The sequence below is a fragment of the Parasteatoda tepidariorum genome, chromosome 1, assembly GCF_043381705.1.
Source record: "Parasteatoda tepidariorum isolate YZ-2023 chromosome 1, CAS_Ptep_4.0, whole genome shotgun sequence".
Classification (NCBI taxonomy): Eukaryota; Metazoa; Arthropoda; class Arachnida; order Araneae; family Theridiidae; genus Parasteatoda; species Parasteatoda tepidariorum.
The window spans coordinates 57,245,828-57,273,047 of record NC_092204.1 but is presented as its reverse complement, the minus strand read 5'-3'; the positions used below and the strand labels follow the sequence as shown (position 1 = coordinate 57,273,047).

At 27.7% G+C, this 27,220-nt stretch overlaps 2 protein-coding genes across 4 annotated transcripts in view; one reads left to right on the top strand and one right to left on the bottom strand.

Moving 5' to 3' along the window:
* The window catches only part of LOC107441971 (cell adhesion molecule 2), an 81,235-nt gene extending 78,947 nt beyond the window's left edge, over window positions 1-2,288 (top strand). Inside the window, exon 7 of the mRNA XM_016055390.3 lies at window positions 1,898-2,288. Coding sequence (XP_015910876.1) covers window positions 1,898-1,998 — 101 coding nt within the window. The 3' untranslated portion in view covers window positions 1,999-2,288. The remainder of the gene's footprint in view (window positions 1-1,897) is intronic.
* A 3,321-nt stretch (window positions 2,289-5,609) lies between these two features.
* On the bottom strand, window positions 5,610-27,095 carry LOC107441983 (Potassium channel modulatory factor 1). Of its 3 annotated transcripts, XM_071180633.1 has the most exons (8): window positions 26,545-26,924; window positions 26,350-26,455; window positions 24,682-24,849; window positions 19,519-19,658; window positions 17,113-17,211; window positions 15,277-15,436; window positions 10,404-10,686; window positions 5,610-6,581 (listed from the first exon to the last, which is right to left on the bottom strand). In XM_071180633.1, exons 2-8 carry the CDS (start codon window positions 26,369-26,371, stop codon window positions 6,029-6,031), a joined length of 1,425 nt encoding a protein of 474 aa, XP_071036734.1. In that variant the 5' UTR covers window positions 26,372-26,455; window positions 26,545-26,924; the 3' UTR covers window positions 5,610-6,028. The 3 variants fall into 3 exon arrangements, with proteins under 3 accessions (XP_071036734.1, XP_015910897.1, XP_015910896.1); XM_016055411.3 differs by lacking the exon at window positions 26,350-26,455 and having other exon boundaries at window positions 26,679-27,095; XM_016055410.4 differs by having other exon boundaries at window positions 26,350-26,936.
* Window positions 27,096-27,220: the final 125 nt, after the last annotated feature.

The following is a 27,220-nucleotide window of genomic DNA, read 5'->3' as shown; positions in this document are numbered from 1 at the left end:
AAATCTTTGTAAGCCTACTTTTTTTTATCCCAAGGAAATGATTTTTAGAGAAACTTCAGAGGGAGGAATGAGGACTTCAATAATTTCGCTCCGCGGAAAATAAAATTCCTCATAAATATTTTAACTTGTGCAAAAAAAAAATTCAGCGGAAATTAGCGGGAAAAATCTGATAAAAAGCGGAAATCCGCGAATCCGCGGAAGAATCTCATCCCTGCAATTGGATACCGGCAATTAATCAGGTTCGACACCCACGCGTGACATCGCTTACAAGTATCCAATTAAATCTTATCCGAAAATTGATTCAACGTGAATAATAAACTAAATCAAATAGCTGCAATGCTATTACGTCAAGCACAACCATGTGATTTCAGCTGTCTTCTCGAGTTACAAGTACCCAATTATGCACAGTATCAATTCAGTTTCTTGCTCTGATTTTACTTTTAAATACGAATAAATATGAATGACAGAATTTCCACCTTTACTATCTAAAACTTAAATAACTACTACCTATTAGGTATATCGACTTTAGAGTGATTTCATTCGATTCAGAGTAAAAAATTACAACGGAAATATATCACGTGCCTAGATAGCTACGGGTATTATGACCACTCGCCTTATTAAAATATCGGTGGGAGTACTTAGCCGAATACGCTTCGCACACAGGTACTCGTGGCCTGAATGAGATTTCACTGTAAAAAAGCGTGCGACAGTCAACGTGCTAAAGGCTTCTTTTCCAGCCAATTTCTTACTAGTCTAGTTTTGGGGGAGGTAGTTAATGACCTTGAAAGTTGTGCAAAAGTTTCAGTTTTTTCTTTCTTATTGTTAAGTCATGCCAAATGTAAACAACACACAAGTTGATTTTTTAGGTACTACTCATTACTATGTATTCTCAGAAATATATACCTTTGTGTTTTACTGTTGGCACAAGTAGATTTTGAAGGACTAAGTCTAAGAGAATAACTTTATTTCGAAGATTTTTTAATGTCCTTTGATCTTCGATGCGAAAGTCCACTGAAAGTATTTGGCACTTAGTTCTTAGTATGAATGTAGTAGAGCACAAAATAATGCTCAGTTCACTCACAAACAGTATTACCACATGTAAACAGATGTTTTTTTTCTCCAAAATTCTAGTCTTCCGTTTTGACTACCTAAAACATTGAGAAAAACATGCGTCTATCAGTTTTACATAAAGAACGTGTCTTGAAATTTCTACAAAATCAAAAATGTCAGGCATTTAACCCTGCCAGATTCTTTAAAAAACTGGCTCTTAAATCCTGAATGAATATAAGAAATTGCTTGCTTAGTACATGAAACTTACATTAATATTATCTGGCACAATCGCAAGAAAACAGCCCTTTTATTTCATATTGAATCCTTAAAGCAACATGTTCAAAAGAATCTTAACAATTTAGAATAAATCCATTTAACGCTTCTAACAAATTTGCTCATACCACAGTGGGCATAATATGTAAGTACCGTTATACACTATTTAAAATATCACATACTTATAATTTATTTATTTTTTAAAAATTAGCAAAAGCACTATAACATAAATACCAGATACTTTGAAGACAATTTGATGCTTTGATATTTATATATAACTTTTACAAAATTATTTAACTGGTTGCGATAGCATTAAACGTCTCACATCTGTATGACAAGAACTGAACAATTTTTATGGACATTTGGTATGAAAGGCACCAACAGTAATGTGTTTTCACTGAACCCTGTGAGATTTTCCTGATTTGCATTAGTAATCAATTCAAATATGCTAAATTTTTTTAAACAGGGTAAAAGTTGGTTCAATGATTGATTTAAACATTATTTCTAAACACTGCATGATTGGAGAAATATAAAACTGCCTTATGACTTCTTTTCTTTTTTGTTTTTGTTACAGGTCAACCTCATATTGATTGTACTTCCTGGCTAACTTTGGTTACATTCACCATAGGATTCATTTTACAAGAATTACTTTTCTCAGGAAACTTTTTCCAATGAAAAAATATCTGTTTAGTGTTGATTGTACATAAATTTACCATTTAAAATGAATGTATGGATTATATTTGCTACAAATTACTTTTATATCTCACATTTCTATGAAATACATAATCAGGTTAGGAAATTTTATCAAAATTAAACGTTAAAAAAGCAACATTCTTTTACACTTGATTTCAACAGAACCTCCAACTTTTGATGTTTCAAAGTAAAAATTTATCTAAATAAAAAGTCATTGTAATATTTGTCGTCCTTGTAATAAGCAATTTCATTAAAATATCTGTTGTTTTGTTTCTTCTTGTATTAAATGTTAACACAGTAGGCCTCAAACTAGATCAGCTTGGAAGGCAAAATAAATAGGAATTTTTCTAAGTCACATCATACATTCTTGTGCAGTTCTTACTCGATAAAGGCTATCACTCCCTGCTACACAAACATAATTAGTGTGTTGGACATAGAACTAATTGGTCAGTTCACCAGCACAGAGGTTTTGGAGTCAGCTCCAAACTGTTCTGACAAAAACAATTAGCGATCGTGAAGAATAAATTTTAGTATTTTGTATGAATTGTATCAATCAAAAATTCAAGAGTAAAACAATTAACCATTAACCGTGAAGAATAAATTTTAAAAGAAATAATGCGAAGGGAAAAAAACTTAACATTAGGAAAATTAGACTTAGGTAAGTTTTATTTAAGTTATGGATGCTTAAATTTTCTTAAAGGTTTTAATGATTCCACACAAAAAATTTACTTTACAAAATGCTGTTGAATTAAAATTGATTTGATTGATTGCGTAGTGTTGACTCGTTGTCAGCATTTCAAAAAAGTTAAATCACTGGTCGATTAATGAAGATTTCAATGCTGTTTTTCAAGTTGAAGATATTGTTGAATGAAAAACTTTAAAATAACGATAACAAAAAGTAAACCAGTACAACTGACAACTGCAGATTAATAAACTGCAGATTTTTATTGCAAGTATGCAGAAAAATATAAGTAGTGCCACAAAATCTTTAACAAAGTTTCTTCTTCCTTATCCCCAAAATTAGCAGGGCTAAACAATGTCCATGAAATTCATCACCCGGAGGAAGTCGGCCACCATAAGTGTGTTATTAAGAATGTCCCTTTTGTCCAGACCAAGACAGTCCAGGATATGTTGGGGGGAAGCCTGCATGTTGTGGCACCTGGGGCAGTTAGGGTAGATTTTAATACTACCCTCAAATGAAAGGGACTTAAGGTGGCCGCTGATAAGCCTGTAATCCTTCAAAGTTTCTAATAGTGATATTAAACTAAACAACCATGATGGTGAAAGACAAGCTTCTAACAATAAGAAATAATTTTATCTGTTTAAATTTTGAATAATTCTTAAGAGTCAGGCTGAGGGGCAAAGCAAACCAAATTTTTTGGAATTCCTAGTAGCAGGGGTGATTGTGAGCCCCAAGTCAAAATTCTGGAAAATTTTTAAGCTTTAAAAAAAANAAAAAAAAAAAAAAAAAAAAAAAAAAAAAAAAAAAAAAAAAAAAAAAACACAGTTCAAATTGAAAAAAAATTTAAACAAGGTTTTTTTTCCTTTTCCTCAATATTTCTTAGTTTACTTAAAATATATTTAAAATTTTACACATACCTATGATGACCTGGAGAAGTAATTAAAATTTACAAATACATATATCTTTCTTTCTTGAGTTTATGATCATAATAACTATTTACTGATAAAAAATCATCTGATAAATAATCATGAATAAAAACTTATAAAGTATCACTCTGACTCTCCCTTACAAACAAATAAAATAAACTGTGTTAAGTTCCACCGTTGAAAATTTGATTTCCAGCAACTTTTGTGATCAATGATTTTTTGAAACGCCTGGACCTTCGATCTCCGGAAACTTTCGGATAACTGTTAGCAAAAAATCCAGAAATCCAAATTTTTCCCGGAGCACAATCAGCTCTGTAGTAGCCTTGTAACTAACCTACCCAAGTAAAATAAAATAAATATTAATATATGCTTTGGAATATAGAGATCCATTATTGGTGCTTTATATGAATAAATTTAGCCTAAAGTCAAGCCAAACACACGATATCTAACACAGATATTTATAATGTGAGGCAAAAGGAAACATTTTTTAGAGAATTAAAGTTAACCAATAATGTATTATGCTATAATGAAAAAATGGCTGATGGAAGAAAAATAAGAAAACTGAATTTGATCTTCAGTTGTATGACTTGAATAATAATTCTTGATGAAATTCGTCTGTTAAGAAAAAGATTTTAAAAATAGACTGATATATGACTGTCATGATACTAAAATAAAATTAACTGTTTTGTTTATTGAGAAAAGGAATAATTATTAAATATGCATATAAATTTGAGAAATAAATGAAATATTAAGTTAGGGGGAAAATGCATTTGATGGTATAAAGTTTAATAGTGATGTAAGATAATTCGGTTATATGACAATGGCTAAATGAAAGAAAATTTATGTCTGAAAGATAAGTAAAATATTTCCATAAACGTAAAATATACAGAGAGCAAAATAGGCAAATGTATCCTAGTAACAAAGCAAACTCATTCTTGCGCAATAACCAACAAAACCAGTGCTGTTCTAACACATATTAATCGGACATAAATTTTACCATCATTAATAACTGCCTACATGTTTGGATAATCACTTAATTACTGCAATAGAGAAACAACGAATTTTTATCATTTAAATACTGGTGAGTAAACACAATGAAGGACTCTGACAATCTTCCTAATATTGTGTTCTGAAATTTTTCAAGAAGTACCCCATATTACAGTACTAAAACATCTTTTGAGAATATTTGAACTTTATTAGATCATTAAAGTAAAACTTATAACCACTTAAGAATGAAGTGCTACCTACCGATTACATTTTATAATCATCCATTTCAGGAAGAGGGTGACTGAGCATTCGGCCTGATCATTAATAAGTTATATTTAACACGTTATCATCAAGTTAAGCTTGAAAAAAAGAGGCGAAAAAGAAACTTTTATAACATCTAATTTAATATTGCTAAACAACATTTGTTTTATATTTTATTTAAGTTAAAACATTTCAATTAATTAAAATAGGATTCAAAACATCATAAAAGCAACATAGTAGGAAACATAAAAACCAGATATATTAAACTGTATTTCACTTTAAAAATAATGAATATTCTTGAGATAGGCAATCAAAGCTGTGCACAATCATACTACACTGCTTTCTGAGCTGTGCAATAAAGAGGAACAAAATGAGAAAACAAGAGCAAATAATTATTGAATATAAATGTTTAAATTTTCTTAAGACTTCTGATAATCTAGGAATTTTTCAATTATTTCACCTAAAATTTAAAACTAATTTTCTGAAATAAAACTCGTCTGCAAAGTAACAATTATTACTTCATTCAAAAAATAAATAAAATAAACCAAATGACAAGCAACATCAAAATATTATAAAAATAAAATGTAATCCTAAATTTAGACAAAATAATAATGCATTTTTTTAACAGCCAGTTTAATGCGCTGTTACACCAAAAAAAAATTCTAAAATATTTTTGCTGAACATTAAGTATTTTCAGATTAAAAGAAAATTATCATAAATAAAATTAGTCACAAAAAGACAGTTTTTTGTTGTCATTTATTTTGATTTTTAAAGCATAACTTTATAATTTAGAGTATACAAGGCTTTACAAGTATGTAAATACATTCTCACTATACTGCAACAAACCATTTTCACTCAAAAATATGTACTTCAGCAATGAGAAAAGGTGAATCATAACATAACTTTATTTAAATACTTAATCTGGATTTTGTTTTTATATGGACAAATCTGCATTGTTAAACATGTAACATGCTGAATAAAAATTAAACAACAGCATGCCAAATGAAGTGTTTATTTATTTTTTGTAATCTCTTAGTCCAAGTAGTTTTTGTTTTTTAGAAAGCAAGTTCCTCAAGTTCTAATAATGTCTTATTACTCAGAAACACAATGAAAAAAGAGGCAGTTCAAGTTCATTCTCTCAAAGACAAATTAAATATCAATGAGGAGGTGGAGGCTCAGTAGTTTTGTTTCTATCATCTACTTGTCTTAGAGCTTTTCTCCTAGTAGGCGATGTACCCCTTTCCCTATTACTTGTCCTACCAATGGGTCTTCCTCCGCTGCTCAAAGCATCCCTGTTGTTAGCTCGTTGTGATGTACCCCCTCTTCCAATTGGATTATTGTAACTATTGCCAGCACCGCGATTATGAATCCTACCCTGTTGTGGAGGACGCTGGGCTGGAGGCTCTTCTTTGCTTCGAGGTTGCCGTATTTCTTCAACATTAGAAGATTGCACAGAGTGAGAACCAGACTCTGCTATGGCACTTATGGGTTCTCTCCGAGGACCGTGATTATCATTAACATCGGGATATTGGTTTGCCTCTTCTCCGTTTGAATTCAGATCAATTACTTTAACAAGACTGTCTAATTCTTCATTATTAAATTGTTCGCCTAATGTATTGAGTAAGAGTTCTTGGACAAATAGACTACGTTCTGCATGCTCAATTTCTTGGGCTAATTGCTCACCTTCAGTAATGACGGGGTCAGTGCATCTGAAAATGAAAATAAATGGTAAAATATATCATCTTATATTAACCAAAAATAATTATGAAAAATAAAATAGAAAAAGAAAAGATGTTTTAATTACTGATACGATTAAACATTCTAGTTTAAATTCTGAAAAATAAAATATCTAAAGTTTAAAAAATTAGCCAGCATAATTTCAGAAAACATAGCACACTTTATAGCATAATAAAATAAGATATGCAAAAGTTATTTGCTGGTACACTATGCAATATCACGAGATTTTAATGAATGAGTGAGCTAAATAAATTTGTTACTAAATTAAAAACTAAAGTATTAACTCAAAATTATATCATTGTTACTTAAAATAAGGCTTTAGTCATAAATTGATAAGAAGCAGTGTTCCATGTAGTGTTCATCAGAAGATACAATGTTTAATTCAGTAATTTTAAACCATACTAAAAAAGTTTTTATGTATATAATATTTAGAGCCAATTAATGTTTTTAATTGTTCATCAGAATAAAACAATTCAAAAATAACATTTTTATAGGCATTTAGGACTTTTTTTATAATAAAGTACAGTAGGGAACCGATTATCCGGAACGATCGGGACCATTGCTATTCCGGATAACTGATTTTTCCGGTTTTCTGAATCGCTACAAAAAGCTGTTTTTTTTATTGTTAAATCCAACTAAAAAAAATAATATTTGGAAATAATCTTAAAAAGAAGAAAAAACGATGAAGTAATACATTAATGATTATTTCCAAAATGATGGTAAGGTAAACATCTTTCAAAAAAGAAAGAAAAATCCTAAAATCTTATGAGGAAATTTTTAAAATGGCGGGAAAATTTATCGAATTTTGTTCCGGTTTTTTGGTCTTCCGGTTTTCTGATTTCCGGATAACGGGTACTGTACTGTACTAACAAACTTTCGCATGCACACCCAGACAAAGATTAAATGAAAAACTTCTTATAAACAGAAAACCTCAAACAAAAAAACTTAGAACAAGTAATTTATTAAATTTTGTAATTAGTTTTAACCCTTGTATTGCTACCTAATTATGATGAAATTTGTTCAAAAATAGCTGATTTTTATTAAAAAAACTGATTCCATTTTTATAAAACTCAATATTGATTATTTCACATACCAGCTAGGACTGAGCGATGTTAAGAATTTGGCATCACGACGTATCGTCACTCTAACATTGCAAATTTATGTTACATTAATGATTAATATTTGGTATTACGCAATTTTGAATTCTTGCAATTTATGTTTGAGGATTAAGACAATTACATTTTCGTAATTAACTCAATCCTCAAATACCCAACATAAAAAGTGTCAAAAAATGCTATAAACTTGTCGAGTTATCAACAATAAATTCAAATTTAAAAAATAAAAAAAAATCAATAAATCATATCAGTGATATAACACATTGAAAGCAAAAAGAAAAGAAAGGAAAAGGCGGAATAGCCGAGGCAAGCTTGCAGCAAAGTTAAAAAATTATAAATATAAAATCAAAATTTAAACACACATTGAGGCAGCATTTATAAAATTCATTATCAACAGAAAAATAAAAAACTTTGCTGGTGATGAATTGGGAACAATAAAAATTTGAGAATAGCTAAAGCCAAAAAGGTGTGACTTCCTAGTCACACCCTTCTCTCGTAAATTTAGTACATTACTATCAATATTTAATTTATAAAAATGAATGGGTAAAAAAATCACTGAATAAAAAGGAAAATATTAAAAATTCACATTTAGTGTTGCAATTTTAATAAACATTAAATTTTTTTTTTTTAATTTTCACACAATGATTGTTTTTCAATAATTGAAAATGTACATTTCAGCAAAATAGTGGTTAAAAATTATAATTGGCAGGATTGATTGTAAAAATAAAAACATCAGAGGTTTTTCAAAAATAAAAGAAAGCACCTTTTGAAAACAGAGATTCAACAACATTTTCATTCTCAATTATTAGCAGTCATAGTGAGAAAAATTGTGTTAGCCAAACTTATATTTCTGCTTGATGAATCGATAGAAGAAACATGGAGAAAGATAACCATAATCACCAAGGCAACCACAGTTAACTTAAGATTCGGGGGAGAAAAAAGCTAATCACGAGAACTTCAAGTCATTGATATCTGAATGAGAGAATTGTTCTTCATGCACGCTTAAAACCATTGATGCACTATCAGGAACAATGCTTATTATTATATGTGCCTTATCATTGATGCCAGTAATGCACCGCAAAGCACATTGTGGGGAAATCGGAGCTTCCGATGCTTGAAAAAAGAAAGAAAAATGCCAATCTTAACATCGAGAATGATTGAATAACATAGATATTCAGATGCATTGATGTATGGCTCAGTTCTAACCTGTATATAAGTTTAGCAATTGTTTGAAGACATATAACAAGTTATTGATTAACCTTGTTTCACCTTAAACTTGACTTTTTTCATATCTAAAATCTTAGTAGCCTTTTTCTTTCTATTATTTATTATAATGAAAAATACAATAAAATTTTATATGAATGAAACAAGTTTTTTGCAAACAGCGTTTGCGCATTCATATATATTATCCACATCAGTTGCACAACTAATATTTTTTCATACAATATATACATATGCATACAAAATTACAGCATTTAGAATTTGTAGAATAATTTCAAATAATACTACTTTTTTCTTTTTTTTTTTAATTAAGAGCATATACAAATTAGTTTCAAAATTAAAAAATAATTCACAAATTTGAAAAATTATTAACTATTTTAATTTACATCCGAAAATTTATTTATCCCTTATTCAAACACAATCATTTTCTCATTACAATTACATTATCCATTTTTTTAAAAAGTAGCTTTTTGACATAATCAGATTAAAGTCTTCTTATCAAAGTATTAAATTTTATCTCCATGTATTAAAAAAAAATTCCCCTTTTTTCCATAAGAGGAATAAGGTTGAAAGAGTAATAAGAATATTTAGTCATAGGGGTAATTTAGCCATAACAGTTGAAATAAAGTATATATTAGTAATATTTTTTAACAGTTTATATTTTTAAACTTGCTTAAAAATTTGATTACAATGTTAAATTCAATTAAAATGTTTGATGCTAAATTTTGATACTCCTAACAGAAAATAGAAAGAAATTTTTAAAAAACATTAAAATAAAACAAAACTTATATAACAAAGATAAAAGAAATTTTTAAAAAAAGTGAACATTTGATTCTTAACAATTAAAGTCAAGCACTAAAAAACTATTTGAACTTCAAAAGATTAGTCCCTGATTTATTATAAAATAAAAGATAGAGAATGATTCTAAAAAAATTATTATTTATTTATTGATTTAACAAATTGACAATTTGAAATTGTACTCATTTAAAGAAAAACCACTTACATAAATTAGTATTTTTTAGAATGCAAATTGATTTAAAATTACAACAACAGTTCATAAGTTGTGCAAAATATGGAAAGTAGTTTCAGTATATTTCAGTATATTATTAGGACAATAATTAGCTGAAGAGGATATTCATACTTTTTTTATTACGACCTACCTACAATTTGTTTCAATGAAGAATTTTTTAAATGTTTAAACTTTGTCAGTTTACTTTCATTCACTCTTTTTTCTGTCCTTATTACCATTAAGAGGCTCTCTCAAACTTGTTACTTTAAAGACAGTTATTGCCTCAAGTGAAAGACACAAGAAATTAAATTAGTTAAAATACGGACAATTTTTGCAAAAAGTAAACAGAGATTTTTTTTAAGTAAGAGAATTGTAATCTCTAATCTAATGGGGGAAAAAAAGATATTTCAAAAGATATTATTTTAAAACCCCGGAATTTTTTTTCTCACCTTGATAAAAGGAACTGTGGTCCAGAAGAGGCCGATGAAGGACTAGAAGAATCAAGAGAAACAGTAAAATGGGTTTGTAGCGCACTGCTACCCCCTGCACCGGCTGAAGCAGAAATGCTTGTGGTCACAGTTTGGCGACGGGGCAATCTTTCTAATTGCTGCCTAGCCATTTGTGCTTGCTGCCGTTCCAATTGCAACTGCATCTGAAGCTGTTGAAGTTGGGAAGTAGTGTTCGATTGAGCAAGATTGGAACGACGTACAGAGGATAGCTGTGAAAGTAGCTCTAGAAAGAAAAAAAATTTTAATGCGCAAATGAGAAATCAATATCTCACAAGAAATAATAAATGAATATTAACTTCTTCATAAGAACTATTCTAAAAACTTAATAAGTTTAACAGAAGCATTCAACATAAAAGTATACGCTTATGAATATGTAGTCTATTTGATATTTACTACATTGCTTAAGTTGTTACAAAGAAATCCAAACATATTCTTGCATAATAAATGAAAAATATTCAGGTTGATTCACAGTTGTACCAATTATCTAAATTTTTTCCATGCAGAACATAATTATGTTTAGAAACATGTAGCAAATTAATAGTAAGATTATAAACTGTCAATATTGAATAAAATTTAAATTATGAAACCAGATCTAGTAACATTGTAAAAAATATTTCAGGAGCATTACAGCAAAACATCTTAACTATAAAAAGAATTATCATTGGTTAACAGTTATTTCATCAAAGTATTTTTCAATGTATGCTTAATATTCAAGGTTCTTAGTTCAATTTAAAAAAAAAAAACTCTTAATTTTTAAACAGAAACAGTACAAGCTAAAAAATATATAACTGTAATAAATTCACACACTTGATAAAGCGGTTTCAAAATGTGCAAAATTCTCATATTTTGAAAACTTTGCATGTCATAATAATATTATATAAAAATCATTAGTAATTTAAAAACTACAAGAAAATCCATGGAAATAGACAAAACCATTTAGATTTGTATGATTTCAAAATTGCATGTCAAAAATTATTATCAAAATGCTCAACTCAAACTTTGCAGATCATATTAGCATCATATTTAAAATATTGGCACTTTAGAAAATGAAAGTAAAAGTAAAACAAAAGAAGATAATAATGAGTAACAGAAGAAAAAAAATCAATCACAAAATTATTTGAATTTATGACAGAATATAGAACATTATAAGTGATCGTTCGTATTCAAAATTCTACACATTGAATTAATATTGTACTTTAAGAAACCATGCAGAATTTGAGAAGTTAAAAATATTTGTTACAACTGCAAAAAAGTGATAAATAATATGGGGTACCACAATAGCATCGAATTAAAATTATTAGATTTAGAAAAAGCATGTGAATGTGTCAGAAAAAGTGATAAATAACTGATTTTACGATTTATTAAAATTGGCTGCATAATTCTTTAAAAACTTCTTCAATTTTCTTCTTCCGGTTTTGAAGACATACGCAATGGCAAAAAGCGCCAAGTGAAAGCCAAAAACACCTCTCTCCACCAGGAAAAAAAAATAAAGTGTTTAAGAGCAATGAACGAAAGCAAAAATATAGCATCAAACATCAGGATACAAAATCAAGCACTTTTACTACAATAAAGTCAGCAGTATATGCAAAGTGTGTTGAGTAAAAGCAGAAAAATACAGGTGTCCATCGGGTGATAAAATCAAGTGGTAATGAATGACAAGCGAAAGCAGAAATACTATTAAGCAGGGTTCGTTGATTTAAATCAGCTTGATTTAAATCACGATTTAAATCAAATGATTTTTTTAAAAAAATCATTGATTTAAATCAACTAATTTTTTTTATCTATATATATTGATTTTAAAAGTTAAAAGACAGTGTTTTAAATTTTTGATACTTCTATTATTTTCTTTTCTTAGTATTAAAATTTAATTTAAATAAATTGCTGCATTAATTAATTTTAGTTAACGAAATTACTTTCTTGGTGTGTGTTAAATTCCAACACATTTGAAATTACANAGACAGGTTTTTTATATATATTCTTAAGCTTTAATACACAAATAATGCAACAATTTTGGAAAAAGGAAAAAAGTTGGACACAACATGATAATGCGAAACTCGAGAAACGTGTTTTATAACTTTACTATAAATTAAACGAAAACGTTAATTACAAATTTTACTATAGAATCATAATTTTAAAAAGAAAATTTACTCCAAAATACATTTAATACCTTATAAATTAAACTTGATTGAAGACAATGTTAAGTGAGCAGGAGTGCTATTCTTGGAATACCTTCAGATTGAACTTTTCGTGAATTCAATCAATATGATCAAGGGATACCAGCTGATAATTTAATATAATGAACTGATAACAGCACATAGTGGGTAAAGAAAAAGAAGAAAAATACCTTAAATGAAAATTCGTGAACTTATTTTAAGAAGTTTTAAAATTGCATTATTAATTTAACTCTTAATTGGATTTAATTTTTATAAAGAGTCAATGACATAATTTAGAATTCTATTAAAAGCCTAATTCAGTAAATAATTTTTAATTAGAAAAGTATTACAGTTATTTTAAATTAAATCAAACATTTTTAAGTGAAATGCAATTTGCGAATGATCACTTAATTCACTCCTTTTAAAAATTCTGTGATTCTTGAATTGCTGATTGAATTAAAATTATTTTACATTAACTGCATAAAATGAGCAATCCAAAACTTTGAAATAATACAAGATTTGGTTAATAACTGCATCTTCAAAATAGTAAATTACAATATTAACTCTTATATAATTTCAAGAAAGAAAAATTTAATTAAGCTGTATTTTTCATAAGTCCTAAATTTCTGAAACAAGATATTAGGTAGAATAAAAAAGATATACAATATCTGGACAATTTCCCAGCTCAATTTTAAAACTTAAGCCTTATTTTTAATTGAAATAAATAAAAAGACAACTAGCAAATGAGAATAAAATATATACTTTTAAATAAAAACAAAAAGTTTTAGAAGCTTCTTCCTAATTTAAATCTAATTTCTTTTAGAAAAATCTTACCACTTCTCTTTGATTGATAATCAGTGTCAGGATTCTGATTCCTATCCCATGCATTTGATTGACCCCTGACCTGAGGGTCAGAGGGTGAGGGACACAGGAAGTGTTGTTTACCTAGAGTGGGGGAGTTAGGTGAAGCAAAGGACTTTTATCGTTTAGAAAAAGGGATTTTTAATATAGATTGGATGTTGAGAGAGTATAGATGCAGAAGGGAGCAATGGAGCTCCAGAATTTTTATGTTATGTAGCACATGTATATTTTCGTATTTAATTTTAAACCTTAATAGTCAAAACTCCCAAAATAAATGTATATATTATGAAAAGTCCTTGTCATCATTCAGCAGATCTAAACAAACGAACCGAAATAAAACCATCCCACAAAGAAAGGAAAGTCATAATCAGTATTCTCGTTTTAGTACACTTTTAACAATACATATGCAGGGGTGATTGTGAGCCCAAGTCAAAATTCCGGAAAATTTCTTGANAAACAAGATTTTTAATTACAGCAGATGTGATTCCACACCAAGAAAAACTTGCAATTGATACCGCACTTCCAAAGAATGAGAATTTATTCAAAAGAAAAAGATTTTATTTTTATTAGTCGATGTCAAATAAATATATTTTTCTCTTTTCTTTTTCTGTTCACTGATATGCATGCAATGCATTTCATTCCTCCCTTCCCTGCCTACAAGGTCACGGAGAAAATGACGTTTCTCTGGGTAAACGGGGGAAAAAATTTTCCCCTTCCTTACATTTTCCTCTACTTAACTTCAAGGATGAGTCCTATTTCCGCTTTTTTCGTTCTAGTTTAAAATGGCGGAAAAATCGAGCAAACTTTTCCCCGGTTTTCTGGTTTCCCGGTTATCTGGATACCGGATAAATGGTTCTCTACTGTATTATGAAAAGTCCTTGTCATCATTCAGCGGATCTAAACAAACGAACCGAAATAAAACCATCCCACAAAGAAAGGAAAGTCACAATCAGTATTCACGTTTTAGTACACTTTTAATAATACATATGCAGGGGTGATTGTGAGCCCAAGTCAAAATTCCGGAAAATTTTTTGAGTTAAAAAAAAAGTTTAAATTGAAAAAAATTTAAACAAGGTTTTTTTTTTCTTTTTCTCAATATTTCTTAGTTTACTTAAAATATTTTAAAAATTTTACACATATCTATACCATTTACACATACCTATGATGACCTGGAGAAGTGATTAAAATTTACAAATATGTCTTTCTTTATTGAGTTTATGATTACAACAACTATTTACTAATAAAAAATTAATATTAATCATGAATATAAGCTTATGAAGTATATCTCTGGCTCTCCCTTACAAACAAATAAAATAAACTGTGTTTTTAAGTTCCACCTTTGAAAATTTGATTTCCGGAAACTTCTGTGATCAATGATTTTTTTAAACATCTGGAACTTCGATCTCCAGAAACTTCCGGATCACTGTTAGCGAAAAATCCGGAAATCCGGATTTTTTCTGGAGCACAATCAGCCCTGCATATGTAAGAGCTACAGATTTAGACAGGAGTGTAAAATTATAAATAGGATTATATCTTTGACCAGAATTGACTAAATCTATCTAAAAATTTTGATAGAAGATGTATAAATAAGGTTTTAAAATTCCGAGTTTCTATAGAAAAGGAGATATAATATCTCATATGTCCACTTTCTATACTTAAGTGTAATACCCATCAATTTTCAAAGATTTTTATTTAAGATCTATATGTATACAATAAGAGACATTCATAAAAAATAAAGTACTTCTGTTTACAACACATAAAAAAATTAATGGTTTTTGATTTATGCACGGTTAACATACCAGCTATTGGATCCATTGAATCTCTATTATTTGGAGAAAGGGATGCTAAGCCTCCGGCTGAAGTAAATTGCATCTGAGATCTCCGAGCTCGATTGCTGCTCATTCCTCTTCCAGCATGTGGAATTCTTCGAACATGTCTTGAACTAATTGTCTCATCTTGGTGAAAATTAGTTAAGAAAAATAAATCATAACATTATCAGGTGACATAGTGGGCCAATATATTTGGAATTTTAAAAAAAATCAAGGCTAAAAATTTTTTGGAACATGACAAGACTACTTTCAAAAATGGCAAATGAGAAACTAGATAAAAGTACTTAAAATTGCTTTACTTACATATAATAATAATATATATTATTTTCTATCAAATAAACATTTAAAAACTGTATGGTATGATAACTGTATTGTTGACCGACATCAAGAATTTTTCAAACAAGATGCACAAGATTTGTTATTGCATATGCTAAAAATAATATACAAGCGTATGACCTTAGAATACGTTACCATAAAAATTTATAAAATAATGAAAAGTTATTGAGTTTTTTTTAGTAAATTACAAATAAAAATTTGACAGATACAGAAAAAATTGTTTAGAGCAATTATAAGACTTCACACAAGAGCAGTGATGCCATATCACATTGATGTTATTCTATAGCGTCAATACAATATTTTTCAGTTTAATTGCAATCGTTTTCTATAGTACAAAATAATTATGTTAAGCTTCAAAATTTGTTTTGTATAATATGAAGATTAACAATACTAATCTTAAAAAATATATATATATATATTATTTAAATTTAAATACCAGCAAATAATTCTATCTATTACTAAAAAATAAATAAAAATAGGGATTCATCTTCAAACTTCAAAAAAAAGTTACTAAAATAAAAGGTTGTAACTTTAGTAACTATTTAGTTATTTCAGTAAAAGTTACTAAATGAAAAGAGTACAAGAGAGATAGGAGGTTATTGAACTATATCAAGAAATTGAACTTTTCCATAAAATTCAAAAGCCTGATTCCAATTGAAATTAAAATCTACACAAATCACAAAACACCTAAAGTCTTTCAATAAAACAATGTAGAAACACTCTTTAGACTAGTATAGCTTATTAATACAGCAAAAACAATACATTAATAACTTGTATTCAAGCAGACAGGTTTTTTTGCAAAATGGCTAAATGTTGGGGGGTGGGGGAACTATAGCAGGGATAGAACAGCAGCATACTGATTTTGGAGCAGAAAAAATATTGGTTTTGGAGCAAATTGGTTTTATTAGCAGATCGACGCAAATAAATTTCGTTTTCTGAGCAAATTTACTGATACTTATAAGATGAAATTTAGCTCTTAAGGTAAAATAATTCTGAAGTTATAGCTGTTTAAAAATTTTAAAACTGTAAAAAGAAAATTGAGAATTTCTACAAGTTCAAAAGTGTATAATTTGGAAAAAAATGGTGCAAAAAAATCTAAAGTTTAGCTTTTTCAACTCAAAAATAGGTTTCTCAAACATCTTAAAAAATCATAGAAATTGATGCCCAGAAGAAGAAGAAAAAAAATTTGACTTGTGATTACCTTCTTCTTTAATTATTCTTATACTTAAAAAAAAAGTCAGGAAATACAATTATTATTTCTTTGTTAAAATAATATATACATAATTAATAACTTTAACACTACACTGCATAATATGAAAATAATAATTAATAGTAAATATGAAATATAATACTCACTAAATATATGATTTATATGATTAATAGTAATAAAATATGAACTATTTTTAAATCAAGCATGAATACGAAAACATTTTAACAATTCTGAAATATGAGATATATTGAAAAGGATATAATATCTCTATTCCGATGGTCAAGAGCTAAATGTGCAGAAAAATCATCAGTCATGTGATTTGGTTCACCACCTGGTTGTGAAGCACAGACAGGACATACCTACAACAAATAAAATCATAAAATATTAATTTTCTTGCTCAATACTCTCTTTGAATTAAAATAGCATTTTTGAGAAATAAAATGGATGAACTTCCACAGCATTTACTTTTTTGGCAACTCAATTGGCCTCCATGCATCACAGATAAATGGATGCCAATGAAGCAAAATCAAGTGTTTACGCAATAAAAAAAAGATCACTTGATATTCCAGATATCATTCAGACTTCACTTAAAAATCCAACCCATTTAAAAATTAAACTCCAATATTTTTGGTTTAAAGTTAAAAAAAAGAAGCTAAATAAGTTAACTCCCTAGTATCAAAGGGAAGATCCAAGACCCCCAACACCTTTTCAAATACATTAAGCCAAAAGCAGACACGTGATTTCTGGAAGAAAAAATTATCTGAAATTTTTTATTTTCTATTTTTTAGTGCCTGCTTTTATATTTTCGTGTGCATAGAAAACAAATAAAAGACTGTCGTTTCTATGCACAAAAGTAACATTTATAAAATTGAAGAGAGAACGAACAAAAATTCGCATTTCACAAGTCGTCATCCCAAAATACAAAAAAAATTTAAATTTATAGTAATAACTGAAAAAAGATAATACCACATGTATATAAGCTGAAATCACATGATTCGGATGCATCAAAAAGGGGTTAATCAAATTTACATTTCAAGATTTATGTGTTATAATAAAAAATATCGAGATTTTAAAAATATGCTAAAATCAATAGCAATAACAGTCGAAAAAAATTTTGAAAAAAAAATGATGGAATTAAGCGTCAAATAGTGAATAGTAAGGTCCGCAATTTGAATTTCCTGTATCATAATATCAATGGGATTTTAAAAAACCATGTGGATATCAACAGAAATAGCCACCAAAAAGAGCCAATTGTAACGCCACATGGAATTTACGCAAATTGAACATAGTCAAATTATTCAAGTGCACTATACAAATTTCTCATTTCTTAATAATATCATATGAAAATATCAAAGCATAAGAAACCACACGGATTTCAGCAAAAACTGGGAAAAAGTCTATCGCAAAATCATCTCGTCAAAATTAGACTAATAAATGCATACATTGAATTTTGTGTGTCGTAATAATGATGTATAAATAATAGAGGGATTTTTTTAAAAAAGAAAACGCCTGAGAAAATTCATGGCAATAATAGCCCATAAAACTATTGAAACTCCACATTGATTAACGATGGTACCGACACAAGTTGAGCGCATCAAAAACTGATTACTCAAATTTTTACGTATCATGATAACATCAAAATTTTAAAAACCAAGAGAAAATAAATTAAATTAACTGCAAAAAAAAAAAGGTTGAAACACATATTTATGATGGTATCAAGCGCGTTGCAAAATGATTAATGAAATACAAGTTTAAAAAATTTTATGTCGTAATATCAAATTGAAATTAGTTTGATCTGACTGTTACCAAATAAAAAAGAAGGCATATGTACCATATTAATTAAATACTTTTTCTGTTTCAAATCGGAATTAGCAACAAAATAGCTATTAAAATATAAGTTTAGTTATCGCATGTGAATGAAACTCTTAAAAAAAATGTGCTGGTAAGGGCCGAATAAATGCCTAGTTAATTTCAATTTGTATAAGCAACTAAATTTAAATTTTAGGTTAGCGGATTTCTGAGAAAATTTGGTCGATATATAAATTGTGAATCAGCGGTCTTGAGATAAGCTGAATTCTGCAAATTACCAGAACAATCACATACCTGCAAGAGTTTTTTTACACCCCCTGAGACTTTTCTAACGCTTAAAAAGGAAATAATAAAAGGGTCAATAGTTTCTTCCCTAATCAGATGTTAACTGGGAACAATGTAGAACGAAAAATTAATTGATTCTTAAAAACCTCTATCTTTAGCAAAGAAAAGCTTATAAGTTATAAATATAAGTTATAAATATAAGTTATAAGTATAAAGTTAGAAATATAAGTTATAAGTATAAAATATAAGTAAATTAATCATTGAAAAAAAGATGCACCTTTTTTTGCACCAGTTAAGTTTTGAAAAACTAAGTTTCCAAACTTTAATTCATGATTTGATTTTATTTTTCATAATTTTTTCCCCTTCTTTTTTTTGGGGGGGGGGGGAGTTGGATTTTCCTATATCTAATTCATTCCCTTATAATATTGAAACTACTGATATTCATAATCTGGAGAAATTTGAAAGTATGTCATAACCTAAAGAACAGACAATGTAATATCAATATTTAAATTTCAATTCTTCGTTTGTTTATAATTTTTAATTTCTGTTAAGATACAAAATACAAAACTTACAATTTCTGCAGACGATTCAGAATGTTCAGCAGAAACATGTTCTGTCAGAGCAGATTCAGTTAAACCCATTCGACCACAAAAAGGGCACGTAAATGACTGAGGATGTTCAACAGATGCTGCTTCCCCTCCATAATATAAATCTTTAAAAAAAAAATTATTACTTGAAGCAAAATAGTTATAATCAAAATACATGCATACATAAAAGCTTAGCTATGATAGTTAAAACATAAAAATAATTTTTGTTATATTCAAATGCCAGTCTTAACAGCATTTTCATATCAATCTTTAGAACAAATTAGCAATAAGAAACATAATAGGAAAATAAGTCTTCTGGGAGACAATAGATTAAAGATCTTAAAATCGAATACCTACACATAAAAACTTATATAGATGGATAGAAAATGTGTTTGTTTTTTTATTATTATAAATATCTACAAAAAATGGGGAGTTTTATATGAAGTATAACTCAGATTTCAATGAACTTGATGTACACAGACATAAGCAGAGATACAGAAAATTCGCAGAGCCTTATATTTCCACAGAAACAATAGGTCTTTGGTTTGAAATTTTTTGCAAAATTATAGCATTTTTTCTTTCAGTTACAATAAACTTTTCAAAATATTTTTATAAAGTTATACTTGAAAAATTTTGACAACTTTTTCTTTAAAAAGAAAAATTAATTAATTTTGTTTACACAATTCTTGAAAAAATTAACATATGTGTTAAATTTTAAAAATCAAAATATATTGCAATAATTTATAAAACTAAATTTAAGGTGACTCTAAAAAATTAAGGAATTCAAACTAATAAATAAACAAATTGATATAAAATTTGTGTTATATTTAACAGAAAATATAGCTTTCTTTTTTTTAACTGGACCTAAAATTTTCCCTTTGATGTCTGAATCTCCCCCAAACTATTTAGTGTGCTTGGACATATACCAAATATTAAAAAAAAAAAAAAAACTTATTGCCCAAAAATTTTCATTTTTACATTACTATAGTCAAAAGCAGGCAGTATTTGATTTTGCAAATCACACATTAAACTGCACCATACTGAGAAAGTTTTGAGAACTACTTCGCATATATTGTTTACCCTTTTCCTGCACAAAGTCATGGTATAATAGTAAGGAAACAAAAGCTTAGAATAACAGTGTCTGCCTAATAAAGGAAAAAAAACCTTTAGCAGACTACATTTCAATACATTGCATAAAAAAAGATTTAGCAGCACCAGCACTGCTACTGAGGCTAATAAAATACTAAATTTTAAACTATATATACATTACTTCAATTATTATAATTTATTTCCAAACCATTTAAAATTAATTAATTTTTTATTTCAATATTTTCAATAATTGAACTGAAATGTTTGAAACAAAGTTTAGGACAAATTGCTTTGATATTTTCTGTCACAAAAATAATGATTCAGTAAATAAAAGGATCTAAAAGCAAAACAATATTCTTTTAGTGAAATGCAAACTGGAATATTGTACTTTTATAAAGTAAAAGTTATAAATTTAAATTCTAACTCCTTTTAACTTTTTATTTTTAAATAAAATAGCTTAATAGGTTTAAACCTGATAACCAATATAGTAAGAAAATCAAACTGAAATTAATAGCTGGATTGTAGAAAAACATTTTATGACTTTCTAACATAAAAATATAGTCAAAACCAGATTTAATGAATTCTCTAAAAATGAAAGTATTGCTTGATAAATCAAGCTTTTTTACCAATATTAGGGTCAAAAATAAAAAATAAATTTCTGCACTTATGTTAACAGACAAATATATAAACACCAAAATAACCAAAACTAGAAGATGTACACTTTTTATTAAACAGATCAACAACAAAAAAAGAAGCTAATTCTGAATGCACTAGTTCATTTTCTTAGTGTCTGGAAATTCACTTTCTACAAGATTTTTCTCAAACTTGGTCCAAGAATATCTCTCAAAATACAGAGCAATCAAAAAGTTGGCTCTTTATCTTTTCTCTGAATTTTTCTCCAAACAATGCTATTTTTCTCATAACCAATTCTAGTAGAATGAATATTAACGATATCTAGTGACTGAAACACACGCATTTGTACAATTTGCAGGAAAAAGCAAAAATGACATGATTGAGAGCTGGAAAATAATTAACAAGAAAATTTTTTATCTTTTATCTCTTCATAAGCTTATGTGAAGATGAAGAAATGTCTGAGCTAAAATTTTATTCAAATGTTAAAAAAAATTCATCACAAAAGCCCGAAATTTTTTTTAAAAATCTGTTGCATTGAGATTTATTTAGCTTTCATATTAATAGGGATAAAAGAAAAATTTATTAAATCCTAAGATTCAGTAAATAGAGAATCATTAAATCAGGGTCTGAGTGCAATAAAAATAGGAAGTTCATTATCATTCAAATTAAGGATGCACAACCAGCGGCCTGCAAACAACCTGCGGCCCAACGACTGCCGAGGTGCGACCCACAGGGGCTTCTGAACTAAATGAAACTTTTTTTCTTTTTTTAGAAAATAAAATTTTGAATCGCATACTTTTGACTCATAATTTTTTAATGTGCTCACAATTTGCACTGATTCTACTGTATACCCATGTTGTTTTTCAATTGCTTTTACACTGGTTATGGCTGCAAAATTCCACATGGTTTCAAAAGACCCAATATAGTTAATATGATATTACAATACGCGAAATTCAAATTTGAGTAATTTTTGTCATTTCATCATAAATCCAAGTGACGTTTCAATTGTATTTAGGCATTTATAATTACCTATTTCCATGTGGTTTACAAGATTCCAACACATTTATTACAATTTGTGAGCTATAAATTGTGCATCTAATTTTTCACTTTCTTTATTTGTACCTACAAATTTTATCATAAATTTCAATGACTTCTTTAAAAGGCAGTTAGTGCTACACTTTACCATGTGATTTTGAGAATCCAGAATTTTTATTAAAATATTATTATGACACATGAGTTTCAAATCGCACATTTAAATAATCACTTTTTGGCTCACTTTGCTTTTTCCAATTTCATCATAAATCTAAGTGACGTTTAGATCTTATTTTAGCATTTATAACTACTAATTCCATGTGGTTTATAAATTCTCGATACATTTATTACAATGTTACGTCGCCTGAAATACAAATCGTGCATCAAATTTATCACTTTTTGACGGGCTTTATTTGAGCCAATTTAAATGTTTTTTAAGCAAAGTTATTGGAACGTTTTTCCATATTTTTGAAAATCTCATTTTTTTTTTTTACGTTACTATAACACGTAAATCCTGTTGCTTTCGTGTCCATGGATTTTCAGATAGCATCAAAAGTCTAGACTATTGCGGCCCCCAGTCATGCAAATTTTGAATTGCCCATTTAAATAATCCCCTTTTGACACTTTTTTTAAATTTCATCATAAATCCAAGCAACGTGTAGATTGTTTTGTGACATTATTAACTTGAAATTTATGCGTGGTTCATAAATTCCCGATACATTTATTACAATATTACGTCTCGTGAATTATAAATCTTTCATATAATTGATCACTTTTTGATGCATTCCATTTGTACCGGTTGCAATATAATTTCAAGTTGTTTTTTAATCATTTTTTCCCGCAGTTTCTGCTATGCAGTCGCACAGTTTTTAAAATCCTGATTTTTATTATGACATGCGAATTTTAACTCGAATTTTGCTTATTTCTTCAAAATATGTTATTTTTTCATTGTTTCAGTAGTGGGCACCATGCATTTGTACATCATTGACATCACTTAAAATCCTGATACTTTAATGCAATGTTACTGCACCATGAAAAATTTGAAATAAACTGCTTACTGTTTGTAATTTAATTTGCTTTAAAAATTTTATTAGCTTAGGTGATTTTTTAAAGGAAAAAAACTAAAAACAAAAAGTTTTCTATTTCAAATTTCCAGAAATAGAATTAATACTAAATAAATATTGAATTTTATTTTGTACTATAAAAGATTTGTTTTAATTTTTGTTTTAACATGAATTTTCTCTTATAAAAATGTTTAATTCAAATTTATATTGATCTATAAAATGAGTATATATTTTTCATTCAGTAAGCTCTACAGTTTTTTTTTCCTTTGGTAAGAATTTATACCCCCCCCCCACAATATTTANTATTGTGAAAAATGGATCAAGTTTTTTTTTTTTTTTTTTTTTGAAGTATAAGTTTTTAAATAAATTAAAATAATTAAAAGTATCTTATTTTCCACAAACATGTTAAGTTTACTAACAAAAAAACTTAGTGCTTAGAACACTAATACTTAGATAAAAATTATCACAATTGCCGCTAAAATGACTAAATATGTGTGCTGCCCTCCATTAATCTACCTGCTATGGAAGTGGCCCTTCACTCAAAAAGGTTGTGCACCTTTAATTTAAATGTCAATAAAATCAGACAAAAAATTTATATAAGTCTTTAAACATTGGACAACAAAAGGAACCAAACACTAAATAAAATGTTTATACTACTTTCAACAAATGGTCAATTTTTCATACACAATTTCACGTAAAATTTTATAAGTAAATAAAGCTATGAGCAAAGTTGACAAAATTTAGTGCAATTATCTCAAGCACGGAAAAAAGAATTTTTCTGAATAAAATAATATATTTATTTTAAGCTTCAGAAAAAACATACGAAAAATTGACTCAGAAAAATATACAAAAAGTATATTATTCAGAAAGATGTTGACACTAGAGACTGTTTGGATTTATAATAGAAAGCAAAACAGCATATGGTCGATTAGCCCATACTAGGCATAGGATGATATAAAAGATAGACATTATTGGGAAAAATTATATCAAGCATTTTAATAAATTTGTAAAGGTGTATATTTTATGAACATTTTGTATTAAGAGTAATAACACAAAATCCAAACAAGAGTTATAGAAGAAGTAACAATTCTAAATATAAAATTTTCAATACAATACAAGAAAGAAATTTTTTTAAAAGAAATACAATGTCATATGCTAACTTTTATGTTCAAATGCAGAAAAATATTCAGCAAATTTACAACATAATTTAAATTTATCAAAAAATTATAATTTTTAATTGAAAAATAACCAGAAATTAAAATGTATAAGCTACAAGACAAAAAATTTACTTTTAACTACTACACTAATTATAACTTGCACATAAAATTACCAAAGTCTGATCTTGTCAATATACATTGCATAGGATGATCAGCATTATGACGAGTAGTAGAAGCTCCAGCTTCATAGCATGTTGCACACAAATCATAATCATAACATACCAGACATTTATATCTCTTGCCTCTAAAGTTACCCTTCAAACAAGAATCACAGCTGACACCTAAAAATAAAAAGCAATTCATAAAATAAAATTTATAACTTCTTATTTGAATTTACTAAATTTGTATAACTTTTTCTACACTCAATTTTACATTTGAGGTTTTCTGTTGCTGCTATATAGTGGTAAAAGTCTAAGATACACTATAAATATTTTCTAGCCAATAATAAAATTGTAGAATCATTTTAAAATGAAAACATGTGAATTGCTCTTCATGCATGTTAAAACAAAGAAATTGTGTGAATTGCTCTTCATGGATGTTAAAACAAAAAGAAATTCTATGCAATTATTTCTAAGAGTAATTATTTTTAAATGTATTAAAATTAGCTTAGCCTTTCAAGCTCTAATTCTTCTGACAATATTAAAAATTTCAAAATTAATGCCTAAGAGACTGTTCTTTTTTCAAAGAAATAAGTTTTTTTTAATGGTAAATCAAGACATTTTATTCGCAACATACAATTAAGATAACAATTTTAATAAATACATATTTTTTAGAGAGTATATTTCACGAGAATCTTTTATATGTTTTAAAAACAAAAATGTCCATTTTTAACAAATCAATATTAAAAAGCAAAAAGGAAAACATATTAATAGTTTTAAAAAATGCTTTTGCTCTTATAAAAATTATATATAATATATGATTTTTAATTCTTATTGTTCGTATAACAGCAAATAAAACCATAATTTTAGCATTAAAATTCTTTTTTTATATTTTTATAATTATATTCATTCGTGTGTAAATATAGATAAAGTTACAGTTCAAAATAAAATTTAATTGCTTAAAAGATGTTTATGATACACTTTTTAAAACACCAAAATTATAAGATTTATATGGATTTATTTTGACTATATAAATTCAAACATTTTTATTACATAGAAATTTAAAAACAATTCTAAGATATATAATGAAATTAAAACCAAATTAGAATAAAGACTAAATTTAATACTAAATTGCGCTTCCAAAATGGTGCATAGAAGTAAACAAAAGATTCTCTATTAAATAATCTTTTCTTTTTAAGATTCAGATTAATCCATCTTCACAAGTCCATGAAACATTATGTGTTAGCATGTGATATAATTACTATATTAATAATGTGCATATGACTTATTTAAACAATAATTGACTATTTAATGAGTACTAAAGTTCATAAATATTACACTGAACTTTAACATCAAGTCTAACACAGAATCAAAATACAACAGATTAGATACACCTACTACAGATATTATATAAATGTAGAATGACTGAAATGTTTTATTATTATAAAAAGAAAAACAGAATCCATCAGATTTAAAACGGAACAAAATACATTTTTAGTTTAGTAATATAAATCTCATAATTCTCTTTATAAATTAACTTTTAACGAAATCTAAGCAATCGGCCATAATAAGATTACTGACCTAACACACAGAAAATAATTCAATACACTGGTTGAAACATATTTAATTACAGATAACATATGCGAATTTATTTGAATGTTAAAAAATATTCAGTGGTTTCACCTATTTCAATAATGTCGAACATTTTAACATGTAGGTATTAATGCTTCATTAAACAGCAATAGTAGACCCAATATTTAACCTTGATCCATTTTGATGTTTCATCAATCTTTAGAATACAAATAAACTGTTATCGAAATATGTGACAGTAAAAATAAGAAAACACTAGAGATATCAATAAGAAAAGGAAGGGTGTACTTGATGACCGAGATACTACTTGAAGGTTTAGGCTTAACGGATAACCAAGGAGTACAGTTTATTAGGAGTGTAATCATGCTAGAACTCGAGAATTATGGTGTTCATTTGTGTCATTTTTAATAAATTTCACTCACCTTCATGACGAGACATAACTAGTATCGAATACAAGTCAAATGCCACGTCAAGATAAAAGAAATAATTTTTAGGTTAAATGTTTTAAGTACTTTATTTTGAGTGAAAATTCATAAATTGCTATAAGTTAAGAACATTTTTCAAACTAATATTTTCCATTGGAACACAGATAAATCTTCAAAAAACACATTCACTAAATCTGAGTCCTGCGCAGTTTCAGTCGCCTCAATATCCGGCATATTGGTTGCAAACAAGTCGAAAGATTAAAATAGTCAATGCCAGATTCCAGCCTTTCAAATGGCCTTTTACCTTATCGAGTCATTTTCTAATTTTTATATTAAAAATGTATCTAAAATATCACTTAAATCACGATGCAGTCTAAATGATAGCTTATTTAAATATTAAAGTTACTCGAGAACGATTTTTGAATAGATTTTGTGAGAATTTTAAGCTTTATTGCAAAATTCTAAATTGTGAAAAATTCCTTTTAAAACTTCTGATTAGTAAATTCCAATTCATTTAGTTCCTTGAGATCTAAGGAAAA

Excerpts from the sequence above, each read along its gene's own strand:
- LOC107441983 (XM_016055410.4), bottom strand. The coding sequence starts at position 26,371 with ATGTTCGACATTATTGAAATAG. Across the intron at positions 19,659-24,681 it reads ATTGACAAGATCAGACTTTG|ATTTATATTATGGAGGGGAA; the intron begins GTAATTTTATGT and ends TTTTTTTTAAAG. Across the intron at positions 17,212-19,518 it reads CTGAATCGTCTGCAGAAATT|GTATGTCCTGTCTGTGCTTC; the intron begins GTAAGTTTTGTA and ends TATTTGTTGTAG.